Source organism: Stegodyphus dumicola, chromosome 1, assembly GCF_044657685.1.
Source record: "Stegodyphus dumicola isolate Sdum_Otavi_A_Nest chromosome 1, ASM4465768v1".
Classification (NCBI taxonomy): Eukaryota; Metazoa; Arthropoda; class Arachnida; order Araneae; family Eresidae; genus Stegodyphus; species Stegodyphus dumicola.
Window position 1 is genome coordinate 268,441,387 of NC_140768.1, and position 25,289 is coordinate 268,466,675.

Genomic DNA, 25,289 nt, shown 5'->3' on the forward strand with positions numbered 1-25,289 from the left:
AACAAGAGACAGGTGATTGGAAAATCTATGGCATTTGACTAGACTCTTCACTAGAATTTGAGTAGGCAGTGAAATGGTGCTACTTCATCAAATACATAAGACCGAGTAACACCATGAAGCAATTTTTACAAACTGTTTATAACGGTTACTACATACACAGTTTTAATCCTACATAACACGATTTTAGATGGAATACTAGCAGCTGCCTTTATTGCCTGTTGGTACATTTAATGTAATCGCTTAAAAGTCAAAAATAAACTGAAAGTGGTAAATATTTGATTGAAGCTAAAACCGCCAAACAGGCAACCACGAACTCAAATTGTTCAACTTCAGTAAAGAAAACACAAAAATAAGATCATTTGGAGATGAAAAAAGACCATACCAGAAAATCATACTATGTTGTCAGTCGTCTATCATTATTTGGTCATTTCTCCACATAGACACATAGCATTCCCCAATGTACATCCGTCTGCCTGTTGAGAAAAAGTGGGGAGGGCTGCCCTATACTTTTCGTGTGATTGCGGCGATATTTTTTTCTTGCTCTTTTTAATTTTCATTCGAAAGAAGTCACGAGGAAAAGATTTTGATGGCTGCTAATGGCAACGGCTTTTCGTATAATAAGCACCTAGGCCATCCGTTCCAAGCTTTTATATGTCATTACTGTTTTGCAGTTCCCTCCAGTTACGAAGGGAAGGAACAGAATACCTTTCATCCTTTTTCCTCCCCCCCCCGTCACTACTTTCGATGAACGCAGAGCTAGTATTTTTTTTTTTTTTTTTTTAATATGACCTTGGAACAGTTTTTGTCTTCTGGAGAGTATTTATCCTTTGTTTTGCTCTCATCTGCGAGTTTTATATTCGTGCTCTTCTTTTTTCGCTTACTTTATTACAAAGAAATTCGTATCTATAAGAATGGAGTACATTGAATGGGCTTTTGATGAAATGGGTTTCTAGAAAGAGAATGGATAATTAGTGCTTTTATGCTACTGAAATCATTAAATTTTAATCAGCTTCCTTTCGCTGGTACTTCGGGATATTTAGAAATATTTTATTTATATAAATTTATAACTTTAAGGCTTATAATTGTTCATTATAAATTCTTCCGTTCGTACACATATTACAAAAAAAAAAATTACGTATTAAATGAAGTAATTTTTTCTTGTTTTCAGCCCGAAGGAACGTTAGAGCCAAACGACTTGTCTCAAAACGGCATTTTACGTCTTTTAACTTTAATTTTGCGTTGTTTCACTTTTCAAACTGTTGCCATTAAATATTATCGCCATAAATAATATTTAAAGAAACTAATTAAAGAAGAATCTGCATGAATGCATGAATGTTTCTCGCCCTGTGGGAAAAAAAAAAAAAGGGGGGAGGTACCTAGAAACATCAAATTTTGAATAACGTAATCCTTGGATGCAAGAATTTTGAATTTCGAATTTGTTCTATTATCTATTTAATATTTTGTAAGACTTTAACGGATTATTGGATTATTCAGTTATGGCAAAGCACACGAGGGCTATCTGCCTAAAGGGAGAGATGCCTTCGTGGAGGACTTTCTAAGGGAAGCTAGCTCGTATACACGTTACACATGGGGAAAACCACGAAAACGCCCATGCAGCCAGCCCGTTCGCGGAATTCGAACCTCGGACCGAACTACCAGTGTTCAGCGTCTTTACCGCTCGGCCGCTGGTGGGCTCGTAAGACTTTAACGAATCTTTTATTAGCAAACTCAACTATTTCAAAGCTAGCAAGGGCAACACTTTAAGGGAAAAAAAAAAAATTTTTTTTACCTCCAGAGCGCAGGACTTTGTATCAGAAATTCTAAAGACTGTTTCAGAAATTCTGTTTTTAAACATTTTGCGATATTGCTGTTGAACTGAAATTTATGGTTTATGCTCTAAGAACATGATATTTAATAAATAAAGGTAACACACAAAACGTTAAAAAAAGGCCCTTTTGAAAGTGATATAAAATCTCAGAGCTTTCAGATATTTTTTCTTTCTATATTTAAAAAAAAAAGTAAAAGTGGAGGTAATTTTGCAATCTTTTTTATTATACTTACAGTTAACTGTGACGAATAGTGGGGAACTTTTCATATAGCGAATTTAAGAACATTTTTTACAAAAAGGATCTGTAGAGACAGCAAGAAATTTTGAGGTGACTTTTCTCCTAGTAATTTACATATTTTCTCCCCATTTTTTATTTTATTTTTATTTATTTATTTTTTTTTTAAGTATACAATTTACTTTTGCAGTGTCATTACGAGATATCGTATTACATTTTTCAAATTTCATAATCTCATTATAAATAAATTTACTGATACACAGCCTTAGTTTAGCATTGTAAAGACTTTTAGTTTTATTGCAATAAGATTGCGTAAAAGTTAATCGTTTGAACAACTTCTTTGATTACTTTTATATAATTTATTTTAAGAATTTCGTTGTGCCTGATATAATAAACTTCAAACTACATTTCTTAAATACAAATGAGTAATATTTTGTGCAATTCTGTGTCATCACTGTGATATTCTTAAAAGTATTTTTCTATAAAATGTTTACTTTCTCACTTCCATAGCACAAGATTTAAGCTATTATAATAGCTTCTATGAAAATTTCAGCTAAATTTAATAAACACAATTTAATAATTTATTCTGAAAAAAAAAAAAAAAAAAAATGGAGGAAACCTTTCTTCAGACATATTCAGCTCTAAAGCAGGGTTTCGAAGCGAGGGTCGATATTGAGACTCTGAGAGTTAATGGAATTTTAAAGGAGGTCAATGATGATCAAGGGATCGACTGAGGGTCGATAGCAAAATGCATAGGCTATTGATTAACATAATGATCGGAAAAAAGATTATTAATTGATTACAAAAACATTATTAATATAAAATAAAATCTGAAATCTTTCAGAGAAATCCTTCAGATTTTATATTATGCCCTAAAGCTACATTTTTAACATTTTGTGCGCTACCTAAATTAATTAAACAACATATTCTTCGCACTTAAACCACATAAAATTCAATTCAACAGCAAAATATTAAAAAACAGTATATCTTCAGAATTTCCGATAGTCAATCTCACACGCTGGAGGTAATTTTTTTTTTTTTTTTTTTTTCCGAATATCTGAAAATATCTGAATTTAAATCTCAAGTTAGTTTAGGAACGTGAAAGAGATTCCCTGGCTCGATGATAGACAATTAATATAAAAAATAAAAATACTATATTTAATTCTTTAAATAAGGATAAATAATAATAATAATAATAAATGAAATAAAAATTAAGAAACAAATGAAATAAAAGAAACTGATGAAATATGAAAACAAATGCCTTATTAACTATTAACGGTAAATTTTTATATGTTAAGGTCAAAATAAATTTTCAAATTCCTTAATTTAAGGTTTTTCTCTTTGTATTTCTTTACAAACTTTATATTTATATATATATATAAAATATAACAAAATGCGATGACTACTTAAACGCTGACTACTGAAACGCTTGGCGACCTCAAAATTAAACTATTCCAGATTTTATGTTCTCTCCCCTAAATTCATCTGTTCTCTCGAGTTCGAGATTTTTCCATGTTACATAACAACCTAAAATTAAACAATCACAGATTAGCTGTACTTATGCATCATACTTAGTACAAATACTCTTTGCGAAACATCTACGTCATTCCTTTTCCTAACTTCTGCTCTGCCCCCGAGGTGCTATTCTTTTCTGTCTAAGATGCCTACGTCATACTTTTAAAAAAAACCAGTGTACATAAAAACTATTGTGTTTAACTATGATTGCATAAATACCAAAAGTGATCTGATGCGAATTATTAGTCCAAAGGGGCTTTGTCTCTGAAGGACTGTTGTTTTCGCTTTGCGATTTTGCGTCGATTCACTACAAAAGGCGAATCACTTTTCAGACTGTTGCCACAAAGTATTAGCGCCCTGTGTTATATTTAAAGAAATTAAATAATGAAAAATCTGCATAAATGTATATTTCTCGCATTGGGATAAAACAATGGTACATAGAGCCATGGAATTTTGAATGACGTAATCCTCCTACGAATATGGGCGTGTGGAAGACCAAATTTGAAATTTGGAATTTGTTTTATTATCTCTTTCCTATTTTGTAAAACTTTAATGAATTTTTGATTAACAAACTCAAATATTTCAAAGCAAGCAATGGCAACGTTGTACAGAAAAACATTTTTATCTTCAGCGCGTGAGTTTCTGTGTCGGAAATTCTAAAGATATGCTCATTTTAAAACTATTTTGCGATATTGTTGTTGAACTGAATTTTATGGTTTAAGCGCGAAGAAAGTGATATTTAATAAATAAATGTAACACAGAAAATGTTTAAAAATCGCCCCTTTGGACGTAAATTAAAATCTGAAGCATCTCAGGTTTTCTTTTTTCTTCCTTTTTTTTTTTTTTTTTTTTTAATAGAATAAAGTTGTGTTAGAAGTGGCGACGTCTGGAAGTTACTGGTTTTTACATCTATCTCTCTAACACACACTTATATATACATATATTTAATAGTAATAAGCGTATTCAGCATTTTTTTAGAATGATGTCTCTTTGTCATAATACAAGACTGTTAGCACCTAAAAGAACTTTTATGCGATTTTTGTGAATAAACCTTATGAAACACTCCAGCCCGATATTTAGTTTCAGTGTTTAATGGTGTTTCAGATGTTTATTACAGTTGAAAATACTCGTTGTCCTAATATTTCTCGTTAAAACAAAGCCAAAAGTCTTATTAAAATCTCTCTAAAAATCTGATTTTCTCAATTTGTTTATTCAGTTGGTGATATCCAGAACGAATGTGTACATTTCATTAGCAAAGGAATTTAGTTCCTTTCCCTTCAACGGGCTGTATCAATACAAATTTCTGCTTACGGCACATTATTGCACTTTTGCAAGGAACCGATAAAAGTGCAACAACACCGTATTCTGCATTTTTTAAGGAAATAAAATATCTTCCTGGACTTTTCATAAGAATCAAACAATTCCAAAAATCACAGGTTGATTCATACATTCCGTATATTCTTCCCAACCTGCTGACGTTCAAGAGGAGGTCTTCAAAGGGACCCAACCAGGTGGGGAGACAGCCAGCCGCCGCGCAAAGAGCATTTACAGAAACAATCATCATCATCATCTTCCGAAGGAATTCCTTGCCCCCCTGTTTCCCCACTTAGGCCCCACCTCGAGTTTCGAAGGAGTTCGTGAGTCCTTCTTAGTTCCCCCTCCTTCGGCCCCGATGGGTCCGTAATTACCTTTCTTTCCTGCCGCTGTTCCACGTCTTCTTTTTTGTGCGTTGTGTTGTCTTCCCCAGCTCAGCTAATGTTGGGTTGCTTACACCAGATCAAGGTTACCAAGTTCCAAGTATAAGAGTATTTTTCTTGAAATTTAGACCTCATCATCGCTGTAAAGCTTTGTGATAGAGTAACGCTCGGAATAGTTAATATTATGCTGACAACAACACACCCTCAGCTATTTTGTTCCAGAATTGTTTTGGACGCGCATTTCAAAATACATACTTTTTGCATCTTCTTCTTCCAAGTGTTATTATTATTATTATTTTTCCAGTTTTTGGCTGTTGGGATTTTGTATCTAGAACTGAGATTAAGTTTAAGTATACCTCGGGACTTGATTAAGCAAGAAGATATTTTATTGAACGTAAGTTTGTGGAGACATGTTGGCTGAGGGGTGTTAATTTTAAAACTGTTGTTCCACTTTTCACTAACCGTTATCCCTGATAATCATTGTACAGGACAGTCAACACAGCAGCTTCATCTTGAGTTTTGTGGGCATAATTTAGATGTTTTCATTAAAAACTGCATTAGAATATCTTAACACCAGTTTTGAACTAAAAATAACACTGTTCAATTTTTGTAAACATGAAAATTAAAATTACGGCCAAACAATGTTTAAATCCAAATCTCCTCCCCCCCCCTTTTTCTTAAATGCAGATTTAGGAAATACACTTATCTCGATGCGACTTGGAACCATCTGCTAAGGAGAGGGTGGGGAATCTTCGTTTACATACGACAAGCCGACTTTACCAGTAGAATCTTGCTTTACTGTTCGCAGGTTATGAAAGAATTAGACTCTTTATTACTCCTTATGATTCTAAATGCAAGTCGAATCCTACCCGGGTGATTAGGTCATCAATAAAAAAAAAGCAAGAGTAATTAACAAATAAAATTATTGTAGAAGACTATTTGCCTACAATTAGTACTACTTAAAGTTATAAATATCCAAATAATTTTAGAAAAAAATTCTTCAGCTTTTCCAGAAACTCAAATTTTTCCTAAAAATGAAAAAGATTATTTGAAGGACCATCTGATTGCGCGACCAACCGCTTAAAATAGCTGTCATCACACGGAAATATATGTAAGCATTTTAACGAGTTCAATTAGTACATTTTCATAGAAATATTTAATATTTCTAATTAGACATCTCGTGATTTAAATGCATTTTTATTTAAAGCAATCACATTAAAAAGCAGAAAAAATACTGATCAGAAAAAATCAGATTAAAAAGTGGAACTGCATTTATTGCTAATAAATCGCTTGGTTTGTTAATGAATAACAGAGAGATTAAATCTGAACGTCGAATACATTACGCTTTACTAAATGGCAACATGCTAAAACGTGGAAGACAAAATTATTTTATTCTGGAGTGACAACACTTTGCATTTAAATTGATGAGTTTCTTGGTTGAAACTGAGAGATAAATTTTTCATTTTTCCGAATAGCACTAGTTTGGCGCCCTGGAGATAAAAATGTTTTATCTTGAACATTATTGCTCCTATTCGAAATAATCGCTAAATTTGTTAATCAAATATTCTTTAATTTCATAGAAAAAATTAAATCAAAAAAAATCTGAAAGCATTCAGTTTTGGTATTACTCCCAAAGCAGCGGTCTTTTTTTTTTTTTTTTTTTTCATTTGCACACACACACACGTACACGTTTCGAGGGCTTTGGGCTAAAGATATTTAAAAACAGCATACTTTTAGAATTTCCTCTTAGACTTGTCTGGCAGGCTGGAGATAAAAACATTTTATTCCGTACAGTATTGCCACTGAAACAAATTGGGCATCCAGCTGCCTATGTTCGGGTGGAGGACTATGTTATTCAGAATTTGATGACTCTAGGTACCGTGGGTTTTTCAAAATGCAAGAAACATATATGCATTTATGAAGATTCTTCATTATTTGGTTTCTTCAAACATAATACTCGGCGATAATATTTGGTGGCAACAATCTAAGAAGTGATTCAGACATTTAAAGTGTCCCGCCCTTTCTAGATTAATATGCCATTAAAAAATGCCATTTCTAGATTAATAGCCCTTCTGGGCTAACGCCTGTTTCAGCTGATAACTGAGCCCAGTTACACTGCAAATTTTAGGATAAAAAATTCCGTGCTTAGATATGAAAATATCTGTGTATGGAATTTTTTATATATAAAAACCCTTGTTCACCCTTGTTCGTCCCCCGTCAAGCCCGTCATCACCCTTGTTCGGTCTATTTTTAGAATAAGGACAAATGTTATCATAAGCATTGACTCACGAAGTGATCTGCGTAAACAGCGCACAATTGCTTCAACAATGCAGATAAATATATGTTCTGTATGTATTCCTGAAAATCAATTTCCTAGCTTCTAGAAGTATATATTGTATATTTTATTATCTTTTCACATTATTTAAATCGATAAAAAATTTAAAAATAAAATGTAAATTGTTTAATAACTAATTTAAGTGTATTTTTACAGTGTGAGAGACATACATACATTCATGCAGATTCTTGATTATTTAACTTCTTTAAATATAATACAGAACGATATTATTTGGCCGCAACAATTTGAAAAGTGATTCAGAGCTTTTCGTGATTCGAAACAAAATGCTGCTTTCAGACTAATAGCCCTTCTGAGCTAACGCCCCTTTGGACTAACAAATTCGCAAATTAAAAATTCTAGCTTCGAAGTGCACATGTTCCTGTGAAGGAATAGGTGTGTTCAAATTTGGCGAATTCAGGTGCCGCTGTTTTTGCTCAGTGCGAGGAACAGGCAGACATATATACAAATAGATTGTTCATTGTTTAGTAGTGAGGTTAACAAAGCTGTCTAAAATGCACCAGACTTTAAACGTATAGATAAACTATCAAATAATTATTTTTCTGAATTACCATCATTTATATGCATTGATAAGAAAAAAAAAAATATCATTTTATTGAAGGGAACAACTAACCACAAATATCTAAGTGATACCAAACAAATGTAATGTAGTCTGCCAGTACGTGAGTTTCAAAAAACCTATTTTATCAAAAATTTAGCTTTTGTTTAATTATACACCTTCGAGAAAGCAGCTGAAGCAAGAGTCATTATTTACAGATATAAAATCACTGAATTGAATGGAAAAGGGAGGATTTAGTTTTCAAGTATTTCTCCATTACGCGTTCCGAATGTAACTTTTCGAGTTAAACATGCCGAATTTGCAACTCTCGGTGCTTTATTTAAATTAGAACACTCAAATCAATAAACTCGGGGAGAAAATTCGTGACTAGATACGGTTGGTTCGTGTTGCTCGCAACAAGCGTTGAAGCACTAATTGAAATTCTATTGTTCAAGTGGCTTTCTGCGGTGAAGTGAAATTAACAAAGTTAACATCTGTTTCCTGCAAATTGTCTTAAAGTCCACTGAACCATGGATTTGAAATTCCGATATTTTGGAAGTGGACTTAAGATAATTTTATAACTCGGAGTAATTAATAAATTTCCCTTAAGGTGCTACACGAAATATGTAGGATTTCTAGAATACAAAAGTTGAAGAAGGAGTGTTCATTTCCCATGAAAATAGAATTTACCTTAAGTTAGTTTGTTACTGTCTGTGGTAATATATAACAAACTGAGCTATTAATTGGCTTATAGTAAAATTCACGTTAAATATCTGTTCAAATTATAATCAATTGAGGCACAAAGAAAGCAAATAATGAAGCTATAATGTAAATTAATGCAATGCGATGAAAATAATAATAGCATTATCTTTTACTTGCGAACTAATTACTACACTGATAGTCCGTCGAGTATCCTTTGGTTAATTACAATACATTTCGGTACTTACTAAATTTTAACTAAAACTCACAGTCATAACAGCTAAAGGTTACAAATTGAGATAATATAATCTCAATCTTTGCTAAGTATGATGCTTGTAATTTTTTGCAGTGCAAACTTATATTTAAAATTTGATCCCGTAAAATTAAATTGCACTTAAAACAAAAAATTAAAACGCAGAAGGAATACTTTTCTTTGTAGCTCTCATTAATATCACCCTTAACTAAAACAATTCCCAAAGCTTGTTGTAGTTAACAAGCAATAAGCATTACACACAAACCAATTATTTATTTGCTTAGATGTTAAACATTTTTACAATAATCTAGAAGAAAGAAAAAGAACTTTTACTGTGACAAAATCTAGAAAGAAAGAAGTCCAAAAAGTTGAAGAAAGCCAGCTTATAACTAATATTTTAAAGCGTATATTAATATCTAATATGTGACATATTGTTACGAATTTTGTATTTAGATATTAAATTTTGGTATAATTATAATTAAAATTGTTGTATTTCCCAGTGCAAAGCAGCAGGCGACAAATTTTAAGAGAAAGCTATGCCGGAAAAGTAAGCATACAGGGATACGAGCATTTAAGATCGAGTAAATGGTTATCTCGGTAATTTGTATAGAAATTGAATACATGTAATTGGCCACTATGTTAGCTGTGACAGTAATTCCATTCTCTTATTGCTTTCCAGAAACCTCGAGAAGCAGAAAGTAACAGAAATTTCTCGCGACCGCTTGAAAACTATAAAAGGCCGGAGAGAGAGTGGCCGAGTTCTAGTTGCATAGTTATTGTTGTTGCGAGTTATTTAATTAGCTGCTGTTGTTATTGTTGCGAGTTCAGCGTGAAATCGTATTAGCTTCTCATTAGATCCTCTTTGCATTGCCTTGTTTTTAACGTTTTTAATAGTGTGTAGTGTAACTACTGATTTATACTGTGAACACTTGTACAAGTATTTTTTTCTATGCTTATTTTTATGTTAAGTCCTTCAAAATATCAAGAAAACTAGAAGATACGAAATCCTAAGCGAGCGACTTTAAACGCATTTTCTTAAAAGCTATGTTTGTTTTTGAGTATAAAAATACTTTGTTTTTCCAACTGAGAACTACGCAGAAATGACGTGCATGGACATCTTTATATGTAGTTAGTCTCAATCTCACAATAAGGGAAAAAAAAAAAAAAAAAAAAAAAAGAAACCAGAGCTATATGTTTATTTTCTTACGGGTAGACAGTTAACAAATTAAAATTTTTTAAGGTGCTCTTCAAGTGAGAATTCTTCATTAATATAACGATTAATATTAGACAATGAAAATAATATTGCTGTGTTATATATTTACGTTTATCAGAGATTTTTATCAGTTAGTAAATTGTTGTTGTTATTCGGAAACATAGACACCCTGTGAATGGGAAAATTAAAAGAAAAAGAGGATTCATTTTAAATGTAAAACATGTAGTCGATTTTTAAGTGATAAAAGCTTCTGCGTTTATATGATACTAAAATAGAAACGTATTTACAAAAATCTGAGAAAAAAAAAAAAAAAAAAAAAGCTTTCATTTACTAAAAACTAGCAGCTACGCTGCCAGCCTTCGTCTGGCTTTTAAATGTACCGGGAAAATGCCTGAAGGAAACCCCAAACGTTAAATTTAAAAACTGTGCAGAATTTTACTCTGCAGAACAACTTCATTAAGAAAAAAACACCACAAATTTAAAAAAAAAGTATTACATATAACAAAATTACAATGAAATAAGCAATATCCCTTAATACAAATATTAATTATCCTAATAATTAAATTAACCACCTTCCCGTTGCCTTCTCTCAACAAACGTCCGGTATCTAAGAGAAACATTACATTTAAAAACTGCACAGAATTATCGCCCTCATTTTTCCCAGTGGCAACAGTGCTGATTTTGAACAATCAGCAGTCCAGTATACAATTGAATGAAAAACTTGAAAAAACCATATTTCTAAAAGAATAAGAATGAAATTATTCAAAATGATGCGATAAAATTAAAAAAAAAAAAAAAAAAAAAAGAATCTGATTCGAGTTTTGAAAAAATCGCGTCGAGGTGCACTGGCTCTTGTCTAGATGCTCCTATATACCGAATTTCGTAGCCCTGGGTCTATTATCTTACGCGCAGCACGAACGAAAGACACAGACTTTCTTTTATTATATGTAGACTGTAGAGACTAGCGCAAGTACTCAATACCAGTGAAGTTAGATTGACAGTAATGTATCTAACAATAGAACGATACCACTGTAATCCTTCTCCAATAACGATGCAAAAAATACGATTCATAGTCATACATTTTTCAGTTTGATGCGATATGGAACCCACATAAAAAATTTTGATAGAAAAATGGTAGAGACCTTAGGTATTTTTTGGAATCAGGCAAGATGAAAAATGAGCAATCGCCTTCGCCGGGAATCGAACCACGGACCTCTGGAATACGGGCCCAGCGTGCAAACCACTACACCACGAAGGCACGCCAAGAAGGTGGGAGAAATACCTTACAAAATAAACTAATTCTCTGCCGTTATATTAGCAACAAATTCACGCAGTTTTTAATTATTTTCGTCTTTCTAATCAAATGGTCGTAAAAGCTCAAGTTCCATCCAATATTTCACCTATATTCAAATTTTGTCGATTAAGTCTGGCAAAAAATTTATCGTAATTGATCAGAAATCAATAACGCTAACAAACACACACAGACATTCTTCTTTAAATATATAGATTTTGTAAATCTTACAAATTTTTAATTAACAAACTTTACGGTTTGAAAGCGAGCAGTAGCAACACTTTTCGAAATAAAGCATATTTATCTCCAACTGTTGCCACTCCGAAAAATGAAAGCGAAAAATAGTGTTTTTAGTGTTCTTAATTAATATCTCGGTTGATTAAAGTCGTAGGAAGATCGGAATAACCGAAATGGCTTCCCACGAATTTTTGGAATCGGGAATAATGTATTTAATGTTTGGCGATGCTATTTTTATTTCATTGTAAAAACTTAGAAATTTTCATTAACAAACCCTACGATTTGAAAGCGTAGCAGTGGCAACACTTCTCGAAATAATGCAAATTTTCATCTCCAGCGTGCGAGAGTGTTGCCACTCAGAAAAATTAGGACCTGAGCGGTTCAGATCTATTCAAAAGATCAATCGCCTTTGCACATGCACATAAATATTTTTCATGTTGAAATTTCTTTGAGTTTAAAAAAAAAAAAAAAAAATCGACGTCTCTCAACACAGTAAAGATATTCATCGGAAGTGAAGGCATCCATACTCTCGGTGTTATGCGTGTAAACTTCATGAACTATGCTCTAGTTCAGCAAGGAGCAGTAAAGAAAGCACTATTGTGGTAAACACCGATGCGCTCCTGTTACAACCCCAACTGTTTCCTATCTCTCCTTACCATCTCTGCTCTCGGAGCACCTGAAAAACAAACGCACATGTGCTTCAAAAACCTCTTTCCCCCTTCCGACGCAAGATGGCGCTGCTATAGTCCAGGACCCGGCACTGCGTTTGCTAGCCTGCGGCAGTGTCTTCAATCGCGAGGGGGACCAAAAAATCACAGCGGCATTCCGCCAGTCGAGATCTAAACCTTGCAGGCGACAGCTCCATGCTGCAGGATCGTCACGCTCACGGATTCCTACACAATCGTAACTGTTTTGTTGAGCACAATACCTACTTAAATAAGACCTCGGTGTTATACACACACCCCTGCACCTAACGTGGCAATGAGTATCACTATTGTAAAGGTATTGTCCAGGATTACAATTGTCACGTGAGGGAAAAGGGCACGTGCCCCTTTTCACTCGCAACGCCCCCCCTGTTTGATTTGCCCTCCCTGTCTGGACTGACCTCTTGAGACTGAAAATCATAATGTGGTGCACTTACTATATTATTGTGTCGATGACCATATTGACCAAAGGGGTTGAGGTGGTAAAGGCCGGCCCAGGACGTTTAGCAAGACATGATGGTGAGTTTTTACTATTGCTTTTTTGAACATATCCATTTATTAATGCATTTACAATGAAATCTTTCAAAGCATCAAACGAAGGCAATCTTTTCTATAAGTTTATTAATGACTATCTTAAAACATATATCTGAATTTAGTTGAATATAAACATTTTATTACAACTCTACTCATAATGTAATATCTTGTATAAGTTAATTGACCTTCAGTTTTGAAATTTAGCTATCAATAATTCTATTAAACTTTAGTGAGGATAGGTAATTAGAATGGGTATTGGTACTAGACCTAGGGATCACAACATTGTTATGTTTCCCAGAAAGACGTTTTTTGTTTACGTAGGAAATAACCTGTCAACTCAACATTTCAATGCATATTTATGAATCCCAAGGGCCCACCATCGGTGCTTTCTTATTTTGAGTAAACTGGCATTCAGTACCTCGGAAGCATCATTATTTTTAGTAAAATACTGAATGTATTTTATTTTAAAATTGAATTTTTAAACATTTTGATGAATACCTCATCGTAGATTTAGGAAGTATTCAAATTGTATGTACAAGTTTTACACAAAAGAGTTTTCTCCACGTCAGTTATGCAGAAAGTTTTCAATTCACACCATTTAAAGGTTTATATGCTTCAGCTTGAGTATTTAATGAAATACTAAGCACTGCACAGATATTTTTATGAATGAAATATTCCTTTAGTTTTCCAGTTTATCTTTCGATTATAAAATAACGAGTTTTATAATTAGAAAATTTAGTCTATATAATTAACTAAATGTATTAATTGTTACCGAAGATTCATTAACCGAGTTATAAGACTAGGGAATAAAGTAAGCATATTATTCACCATTAGGATAGGTGAAATATAATATAGAAATTTTATTTCTTGATTACCATATTTCATGTTCATACTTAATTTTAACCAATCTGAAGCTAGATCTAAGTAGAATGGGGAAATATATATACTATGCCTACTCGTTTATATAAATAATACTGCTTAAAATTGTCTTAATATTTTTCATCTTGAAAAGGGAGAGTAAATAAATAAAAGGCCGACATCGAGAGGCGATCAATCATTGCCAGCATGGGGAGATCTGTAATGTATCTCTCAGAAAGCGACAGTGTATCTTTATCAGTGCAAAAGAGAAAGCCAGAATGTTTCTTATAATATTTGGGTACTTTTCAGTGGTGACATTATTGTTAATAAAATATTGGCCGTTTGACCCCTACTTCATATAGCGATTTATCTGTTATTTATAAACTGCAGTTAGGTATTTATAATATTGGAAATATTTATATTCTCAAACGATTTCGCGTGAAAATAATGGAAAGACACGGATGTATATAATTTGGATAATGACACAGTAGTCGTAAGTTTCTCTCATTTTTATAACAGTTAATATGAAACAAATTACTTAGAGGCTGTTCGCACATTCTTTCAGACTGGGAAAAAAAAAAAAAAAAAAAAAAAAAAAGAAATAAAAAGAATTCTGAAAGGTTTTAGATTTTAAATTACGTCCAAAGGGTTTTTTTTTAACATTGTGTGTGTTACCTTTATTTATTAAATAGCACTTACACCATAAAATTCAGTTTAACAGGAATATCGCAAAATGATTTTAAATTTAGCATATCTTTAGAATTTTCGACACAGTCTGGCGCGCTGGAGATAAAAATGTTTTTCCTGTACAACGTTGCCATTGCTCGTTAAAGTTTTACAAAATATGAAATAGATAATAAAACAAATTCCAAATTTCAAATTTGGGCTTTCAGATGCTCATCTTCGCAGTAGGATTACCTCATTCAAAATTGGATGGCTCTAGGTACCGTTGTTTTATCATAATGCGAGAAACGCACATACATTTATGCAGATTCTTTATTATTTAACGTATTTAACAATAATGCAGGTCTCTAATATTTGGTGGAAACAATTTGAAAAGTGAACCGACATTTTCAACGCAAAATGCCAAACGGAAATAATAGTCCTGAGAAAAATTGCCCCTTCGGACTAAAAACTTCTGCTTGGAGGAAAAAAAAAAAAAAAAAAAAAAAAATTAACTGCAGCTATATTTTTAAAAGTTTAAAGTATCGTCTGGTATTTAGCAGATTGTTTTCATGCAAAATGTCGCTTTTAAAAAAAGAAAAATGGATGGAAAGCTATGTTTGTGTCTTTTCCGAAGAAAATGATTAATATCTATTTATTAAAAACGCCATGTGAAAGCCATGGTTTTTTTGATATCTAAAATTACGATAGGTAATGTTGTCAACAACAGAGGAAAAAAAGGTCCAAATTTTACTTCAAGTGGAAAAATCGTTCCGAATACGTATCTAAGTAAAAAACAAAATGTTTCGAATATTACAAAAGTTAGATTTTTTAATGTTAAAAAAAAAAAAAAAAAAAGATAATTCAATGGATAGTCGCAAATTCATTAAAATGCTCAGTGTCAACTGTAGACAAAGTGATTAATATTGATTTGAATGTTAAAAAGGTGAAAAAACTTAATATGTATCGTCTTTCTCCTTGATATAGTATCGTCGAACACAGAGTGCGCTGCAGAATTCATTATGAGAAATATTTATCCGGTCAAAAATGGAAAAATGTTGTCACAATAGGTAAATATTGGTGCACTTAAATCACTACAATAAAAAGATTTCCATTTATTATCATCAAAGAGGAGGAAAAAAAATCTTAAAATATCGTTCAATTAATCTAAAGAATGTTTTCAAGGGATTTATGATTTTTGTGGCTTCTCATGTAATGGCATATTACAAATAAAGAGAGGAGAGAAAAATTTTAAGTATCAATGTTATCAAAAGCATTTTTATAGCCAATTTTTTAAATATGAAATACCTTCTCTTTGCACGCAGTGTGATGAGTCATTGGAACTGCATCAAGACAAAGAAAGCAGCGGTAGCTCAAAATCTACTTTTTATTTCCAACAGTAAAAAAATGGAACAAGAAACGGGTATCAAGGCCATACACTTCAGTCATATCCCTGTTAATGTCCTGGTCGATCACCAATGTATTTTTCCGCTTTTTGATTTCTGAAAAGCGGTTGTCCAAACATGGACCTACAACCTCCTTCAGACATTGGAAAGCTTTTCGAAAGCAATGTAATAAAATACCTCTTCCTATACTATAAAAGGCTTTATTTTAATTGTCTTGGAAATTACGATGTATAAAGATACAGAAGAACAAGGGTTATCAAACAAAACATTTAGTTTTCGGTAAAATATTTCTATAATTACAACGAAATTCGTCTGAAAAATGTGCCAATATTTGTGTGCATTAATATTTTGTGACCAAATATATCTCGGAATAACATTTAATTGCTTATCTTAACAGTATAAAGAACAGAACCCAATGTGATATATAATTTCTTATTTAAATTAATACTTAGATGTTTTAATTTGATTTTAATAAGCGCCTGAGACATATTTTTTTAAATTAGCACTACTTTGTTAAAAATTTATTTACGAGCAAATAAATGCATTACATTTTATTTCCTCTGAAAGATTTCTGAAGACGTAAACAAGTCATTAATTATTTATCAATTTAAAGCAGATGGGCTTCTCAGACCTCTCTTTTCTCTCGTAAAGTAAAAATCAATAATCTTATCGTTTTCGGCCTGTACTTGTTCTTTATTTATATCCCAAGTTCTTTTAAAATGGCAGCTGATCTTAATAATGCCGAACAGAGGAAGGCAATCGCTGTATTTCTCCTTTATAAAGCGGGGATGGGCTCAGAATTATACCCGTATTATAAGAAAAGTGAAAGCTTAAGGACGGAAAAAAAGAGAGAGAGAGATTGAATATTGGATTCGCGTACTTAATAATGAATTCCAACAATTTTTTAATACATTTATTTCAATAAATTATATTTTCATCAGAAATAATTTTAAGCAGTTACGATAAGCTTACTAGTTTGAGAATTCCCCAAAAGTGTCCTAAAAAATAAAGATGCTAAAACACACACACATATTAAAAGAAAAAAAAAAGTAACTGAAAGTTCTCAGATTTTATATTACGCCCAAAGGGACCTTTTTTTTTAAAGTTATGTGTGTTACATTTATTTATTAAATATCAAATTGCCATTACTCGCTTTGCAATAGTTGAGTTTGTTAATCAAAAATTCGTTAAAGGTTTACAAAATATGAAATCGATAATAAAACGAACTCGAAATTCAAAATTCGGGCTTCTAGGTGCCATGGTCGGGTGGAGGATTATGTTATTCAAAATTTGGTGGTTGTGGGTACCGTCGTTTGTTTTACAGTTTGAGAAAGGATACAAGGGATACATTGAAAAGGGTTACAGTCATGAGGCCATTCGACGCAAAAAACCGTTAGTCACTGTAACGGCTTTACGTTGCTACATTACCAACATATTACCGGTAAGAAATGTAATGAAACCTTGAACATAAAATATCCATGCTTTAAGATGGAGGCGGTGTTAATGTTAATGGAACGCTTTTAAATCGTTCATTTTGTTAATAAAAAATTCGTTAAAGTGTTACAAAATACGAATTAGATAATAAAACAAATTCCAAATTTACGGCTTCCAGCGGCGCGCATTCGAATGGAGGACTATATTATTCAGAATTTAACGTCTCTAGGTACCGTTATTTTTTCACAGTGCGAGAAACATGCATACATTCATGCAGATTCCTCATTGTTTAATTTCTTTAAATATAATGAATGCAGCGTAATAATACTTGGTGCCAACAATTTAAAAAGTGATACCCCATTTACAATGAACCGGTGCAAAATGCCGTTTCGAGACTAATAGCCTTTCAGAGTAACGCTCCTTTGGGCTAATAATGAAAGCTCGGGCGCCATTCGTAAAATTAATGTTATACATGCAGATTATTCATTATTTAATTTGTTTAAAGCTTGTGCAAGACGTTAGTGTTTGGTGGCAGTAATTTGAAATATGATTCACCGTTTATAGTGGACTACTCAAAATCCCGTTTCGAGACTAAAGGAAATAAAATAAAGTTGTTAAGTTGTTTCAGGGAACAAATTAACTGTGTTGTTTCATTTTAAATTAAAGGCCACGTTACGGAGACTAGAGCGCTTAACCAGTCTAAAGTTACATCTAAGCAGTTTGAGGGAGATTATACGTTAGTTAGTTTTACTCATTTGCATAAACTACTCAACTTAAAATCGCCTCGAATATTTATCTATCGTGAAGAGGGATAATGGATAAATTAAATGAAAAATGTCAGAAAACCGATCAATCATCCTCGAACACGCGACATCTTTAGTGCAGCTCTCAAAAGCAATACTACATCTTTATCAGTGCAAAATAGTGAGGCAGTACGCTTCTTAATGATAACTTGATACTTGTGGCTACAAGTTTGTTAATAAAATTTCTGCTGCTTTCATAGAGACACTTACATGCAGCGGTTTCTTATAAATATGAGCATTGTTAGCCTCTTGGCCTGAAATCTTTAAAAAAAAAAAAAAAATTTTAAACGACTTTGTTATTTAAGATGCAGCTGTGCTTTTATTCATTGAATCGTTTGAACACAAGACGTACAAGAAATGTTTCCATCAAGTGGCAATATTTCTTGACCTTGATTACAAAAGCATAAAAGCAACATATGTATTCTGTAACTGGCCTATTCAGCCGCTGGGAATCGAACTTGGAATAAGTTATTAGTATACTGTGGTTAAGTCACTAGGAACTGAATATGAGACAAATCAGTGCTCCGTTTCTGTAAGCATTCTGCCACTAATGAGCCAATGTGGCCTTCAAAAAGAAATCAAGAAAATCTGAAAGCTTTCCGATTTTATATTAAGCCCAAAGGGGCGGTTTTTTGACGTTTTGTGTGTTATCTTTACCTATTAAATATCATATTCTTCGCACTTAAACCACATAAAATTTATTTCTGCAGCAATGTCACAAAATATTTAAGAACAGCATAGCTTTAGAATTTCCGACAGACAGTTTCGCGCTCTGGATATATTTTTTTTTTTTTCTTTACAGTGTTGCCATTGCTCGTTTTGAAATCGTTGAGTTTATTAATTAAAACTTCGTTAAAGTTTTACAAAATAGGAAATAGGTAATAAAACAAACTCGAAATTCAAAATTCGGGTTTCCATATGCCCATTTTTGGTTGGAATATTACGTTATTCAAAATTTGATGGCTCTAGATACCATCGTTTTTTCACAATGTGAGAAACATACTCACATTCATTAACATTCTCCTTTATTTAATTTCTTTTAAAATAATACAGGGCAATAATGTATTTGCTTCGACAGTACATATTACTAAAATTGGAAGGATACAAAGCAGAATTGCATGAGGCTTACGTAAGGATGGCAGGGCGATCATATTCGGTGCCACAATTTAAAAAGTGATTTAGCCCTGTACAGTGAATCAATGCAAAATCCCGTTTCGAGAATAATAACCTTTTCTGAGCTAACGCTCCTTTGGGCTAAAAGTTCTTGGGAACTTGTTAGATTCTAATAAAGGGTAATGTATATGATAAATATGAATTTTTCTTTCTATGAATTTTTCGTTCAACATTACTTATGTTTTGCTTTTCTTAACATTGAATATAGTTTGTGGAAATATGTTCACATTACATTTAAAAATAGTGTTCTGGACAACAGTGACGTTTATTAGCCTCAAATCCACGCATTTTGTTCAAGGAATTCTCCATGACTCTTATTAGAATTTTGAGAACTAACTCTTGAATAACTGGTGGAATACCGACTTTAAGTTATTGCATGGTTCGTGAATTATTTGCATACATTTCTTTTAAGTAGGATCCTATTCAAACGAGCTGACTACCTGGTTGGCTTTTTGTGGTTTTCCACATTTGTACTCAGTAAGTACTCCACGAAGGCACCCATCTCTTTAGCCCTCGTGTGCTTTGGCATGTTCAGATGTCCTAACTTTTTCATTCTTTGGCATGTTCAAATGTCCTAATTTTAGTTTTTCGTTATACAGTCTGAAAAAAAAAGAAAGAAAAAATAGGAGGGCGGGGGTTATTTGCTATTAAAATTATAATATTATTCTCCACACCGTACTTTTGCTTTTATAGAAAAAAGATCGCCATTCTGTGCTCTAAACGTATAAATTTCGAAATCTAGTAAAAATATTAAAAAAAAAAAAAAAAAAATGTTTGAAAGGTTTCAGATTTTAAATTACGTTTAAAGGGGCATTTTTTTAACGTTTAGTGTGTTATCTTTATTTACTAAATATCACATTCTTCGCACTTAAATTATAAAATTCAGTTCAACAGCAATATCGCAAAATAATTTTAAAATGAGCACATCTTTAGAATTTCCGATACAGAGTATCTCGCTCTGGAGATAAAAATGCTCTACCCCCCGTACAGTGTTGCTATTGCTCGATTTGAAATCATTGAGTTTGTTAATCAAAAATTCTTTGAGGTGTTACAAAATATGAAATCGATAATAAAACAAATTTCAAATTCTATTAGGGCTTCCACATGCCCATATTCTATGGAAAATTACGTTATTTAAATATTGATGGCTCTAGGCACCGTTGTTTTATCACAATGCAAGAAACATAAATACATTCATGCCGATTCTTCATTATGTAATTTCTTTAAATATTGTATAGGGCTCGAATATTTGGTGGCAACAGTTTGAAAAGTGAAACAACGCTTTTCGTGAATCGACGCAAAATGCCAAAACGAAATTAATAGTCCGTCTGGGCAAATTGCCCCTTTGGACTAATAAAATTGAATTTTGTGAATTTTAAAAGCTTTTATTAGTGCTCCAAGTAGGTCTTGATAAAGAAAAATGTCATAAATTAATAACAAAATATTTGCTAATAAAGGTGAATTTTCTATAGTACGCCTAAAACTATCTTCTGCTTATCAAAAAATGCTATTATAAAGTTAATAAATGAAGCAGATTCAGCAAGTATTGGTTAAGTTGTTAAACTTCAAAAAAGATTAGAAGCGGCAGTTGTTTAATATTCCGTTCACGGTGCTTTAATAACAATAATTAAATATTTGACACGGATGTTTTTAAATGTTTTTCAATATGTTACTCAAATTTAAAAAGACTAACCATCCGGGTTTTTCTGTTTGTTGTCCGAAAATGTCAGAAAGACTTCAGCTCGGTGGCCGAAGGACAGGTTTGACTTGCAGCCAAGTTTAACGAGTAAAGATTGTAATTTCATTCATAATTGTAAAGGAAAGATTGATCCGGGTTCTACTTTTGTTGAGGTTCCGGCATGATTCGGTATGATCTTTAATGATATGAGGTGAGGTGTGAATTATCAGATACATATCTGGAAGGTTACGTATCGTGTTTTGATATGCCGACATTGGGATTTGTTGGGTTTACGCAAGTTTTGCAAATGTTAAGTACTTTGGAAGAGGGGGGGAGGATTCGAATTCTTCTGTTTAGAGGTATATGGCATTAGAAAAATCATATGCTAATTACAGCAATATTGTAAACACTCATGATTACCAGTTGCATATATTATAAATCATGCATATGTTACATTTGTTAAATTAAATTAGTTAGATCCATTATTAAAAATAAAAAAAAGTTTTAAATTTTTAAAATGAGCGTTGCTTGGTTTGTAGAATAATTAGGATATTTGATATCAGAAGACGTGAAAGATAAGAAATGCCCTTGACGGGACTCGAACCTGGATCTCTCGAATAAGTGCCGAGTGTGCTAACCGTTACACCACGAAGGCATGCAAATCTATAAATCAGTACCCGAAACAAAAACAATGCATTATAAATAGCAGGAGAAGATAAGCGTCATTGAAAACAAAGAAATAAAATTATAAATGTATTATAAAAGAACTTGAACAATGCCATTGAATTCAAGTTCATGTAAAAATGTTGGTGAGATCATTTTATTGCTGTGGAATGTTTACATCTTGCGGATACTGTAAAATTAAACTTGATACTGTTATGGGTATTGTTATATTATTTCCTTTTTTTGTATTTCTTGTATACAGTTTTGTTTTACGCTGACTGTAACTTTTGCAATGTTTCGTAATAGATAACTTAACTATTTTTTAGAGTTTATTATGCTTTACTGAATGACAACATGCTATGGATTGGATATTTGCGATGACGCGAGAGGATAAATTAAAGCTTTTATACTTTGTCACTTTAAGCACTTGTCAAGTCGAGCGAGTGATAACTGCATCGTAACGTAACTAACGTGAGTACATAACCTGCTCCAGAATTTTAGAAAAACTTAAACTTTAGCATCAAGAAAGAAACTTGGCAGTCCGATCCTTCATATTATTCCTTATGTAGTTTTCCAATGTGTCAAGCTATACTAAAAAAAATCTGATAATTCTTACTGAAGTATATGACGCTATTTTATTGTTATTATTTACGTGTTCCGTCTTAAGGCACTACACAGAAGGGAGGGATGCCTTCGCTGAGGACTTTGTATAAGGCATTAATATAACTGTATGAAGTGTAATGGTCAGCATACTCGGCGCGTATTCGAGAGGTCCGAAGTTCGAGACCCGGCGACGGTGTTGCTCATTTTTCACGTCTTCCGTCTTCAAAATAACCTATTGACTCTACAACTCTCTCGTATTAACGCGTTACACACGGGGAAAACAACAAAAACGCTCATGCAGCCAGCCCGTCCGTGGGGATTCGAAGCTCGGGCCGAACTACCAGTTTTTACAGACTTTACCGCTCGGCCGTTAGTGTGCAATATATAGCGCTAGAAAGATACTTTTATTAAATTCAGAACTATTTGAAATTTTCATAATTATCTATCTATCTATATATCATATATTAAATGTTCTTAAATTATATTAGTAAGAATTGTTACTTCGTGCGGAAAAAAAATTCAGGTTATTAAAAATTGAGTTTAGTAATTTTAAATGACTTAATTTGTTAATCAGTTATAATTTGAAAACTAAATATCTTATGTCACGTTGAATGGCAACCTTCTGGACATTCATTAATTGCAAGACTTTGTGGAAGATAAAGTAAAGATGAATATTTCTCATTTTAAAGAGACAATATTAAAATAGAATATTATTACGAAAGTTTTCAAATATTCTGTGGCTGAAGTGAAAAAAAAAATAATAGCTAACAGTATTATAAATTAAATGTATAAATACCGGAGATGGGAAGAAGGAAAGGCGGGGGAAGTGTTTAATGCGGATTTCAACAGGATTTTTCTATTTACACTTCTGACATTTTGTATAGTATATATATACAAATTGTTTGCATAAATTAATGATAGGATTTGCCAGGAATCTCCCTTTTACTTAAAATCTCCAGCTATTATCAAGTGCATTTTAAGCGCATAACAAAACTCTGACGTCATCTGGTAGGGGCCACTCATGAGCTCGTAAGACAAAGACTTCTGTGTAGCTAAGTGAGTTATTTTACGCATATTGACGTCTTATTTATATACTGTGAGGTCTACTGCCGCGCTTCCGCCAATGCCTCTTCCCGTAATGGCCTAAATATAGAAGAGCTGACAACCCATCCTTGTCGCAGGCATGCATCTTTTATCATCCCGTCATCGAATAATTGTTATGAGTTCAGCCGAGCTTGTTGGTAGTGTTTTGCAAAGTTGATGTTGCTGAGCAACGCGTTGGGGAGATTTTGGTTGCATACTTCGGAAATTGTAAGCTGTGCTTCTGAAACTTTCGCTACTGATTCGTGTATTGGAAGAGTCCGAAGGAATTTAAAAGTTCATTGAAAAATGTCGCTGAATTTGGAAACACTAAATTGTAATCAAAACAGTTACGCATATTCAGCAAGTTAAAAATGTTTGTATAATGTCGTAAATGCGAAGGATATTAAATTATTTATTTTATTAGTTTACATAGTTTGCCTTTCGTCCAATTAATATAAGATTATGTAAAAAAATCCTGCTATATAATTTAGAATTATTGTATTAGAATTCAATTAATACATAATATCACTTTTTATGAATTAAGTCATTTTATTTTATTTCCGAAAAGTATCTATCAGTAAATCTAAACAACTAACGTAGGCAGAGCAAAAATACAACAAGCGCGTAATATTTAGAATTAGAAATAATTTGAAAACTAAATATATATTAATAAATAATTTATGTTTTATATCCATTAAATATGTTATTAAAATGTAAAATAAATAACTGCGTAAATGAGTGGCTAATGAAGAAAATAAATGCCTTATATTTCACGGTGTGACAACTCTAGCCAAGAAAAGAGGAAATATAGTGGAAAATAACTACGATAGCATAACTTAATGTAATGTAGGTCATAGAACCATACGTAGGACCTTTGCGTAAAGGGATATCCAGGCAATTCTGCGTCAACCGTACGCTATCTATTGATCTTTCAAATACGAGAACCGAATTCGGATATTTTCTGAGCAAACACGGAATTCATAACAATGACTGTGACAGCATGCCTTGAAGTTACTGTCGTATCGCTGTTGAAACCGCACGTAGACGTATCCACTGCGCATAGATTTTGGTCTAGGTGGATTGATGAAGGAAATGTAAATAGTCGCAAAAGACCAGGTCTAGACGTACTACAGAACCCATAGATAGACGCATACGAAAAAAAGCGGCGGCAATTCTACAGTCGGCTGCTCTGCACATTTTGCGGATTGTACCGGGAGCTTTGGATGCTCCAAAGTCGGTGAGAAAAAAATTCTCGACGTTTGGCTGAAGTGGCTTGCTTACAAGCCGCTTTTCGAAGACTGCTATTGACCCCAAACCATCGATATAAATGACGGCGTTGGTGTCGTCAGCGAGTCACTTGGACATTTGAATGGCACAATGCGGTATTCAGCGACGAGTCGCATTTTTGTTTGTCTGGTATAATCACCAGTTAAGTGTCCGGAGGCGTCATAGGCTAACTGTGCTGGACAACTAACTCTGTGGTCCGACTTGGGCGGAATTACTGGAACCAATCATTTATGGGAGGAGAGCCAGGGTTCTTCCAGATCACTGGCTAGACTTGAGTCTAGACAGCTTCGGCCTGCAGAGCAAATAATCAGTCTTCACATAGATTAGAACCATCGATTACTCGGTGGTTGGTTTAGGCTTGGCAGGGACCGTACTGGTACTATCTTGTCTGGGACCAAGGCTGTGGGGACATTATATGGTCAGATATTAAAGGCTGTTCGAGAGGGATTGGCTCCTCTCGGTCGGTGTGGAGGGGCGGTCAATGTCTGGCTTGTAACTTGTGAGGTAAGTACCGAGAGAGGGAGTGGTGACCCCTCTCGAG

General features: G+C 33.1%; 1 protein-coding gene across 4 annotated transcripts in view; it reads left to right on the forward strand.

Annotated features, from left to right (window-relative positions):
- The window catches only part of LOC118197049 (netrin receptor UNC5C-like), a 380,734-nt gene that overhangs the window by 171,796 nt on the left and 183,649 nt on the right, over positions 1-25,289 (forward strand). The window contains exon 1 of one of the 4 annotated variants that reach the window (XM_085806678.1): positions 12,635-13,082. The exons of the other annotated variants lie outside the window; for them this stretch is intronic. Within the exon in view, the coding sequence (XP_085662804.1) occupies positions 12,986-13,082 (97 nt within the window). The 5' untranslated portion in view covers positions 12,635-12,985. Of the gene's footprint in view, positions 1-12,634; positions 13,083-25,289 lie in introns of those variants that run through there. 4 annotated transcript variants of the gene reach the window in all.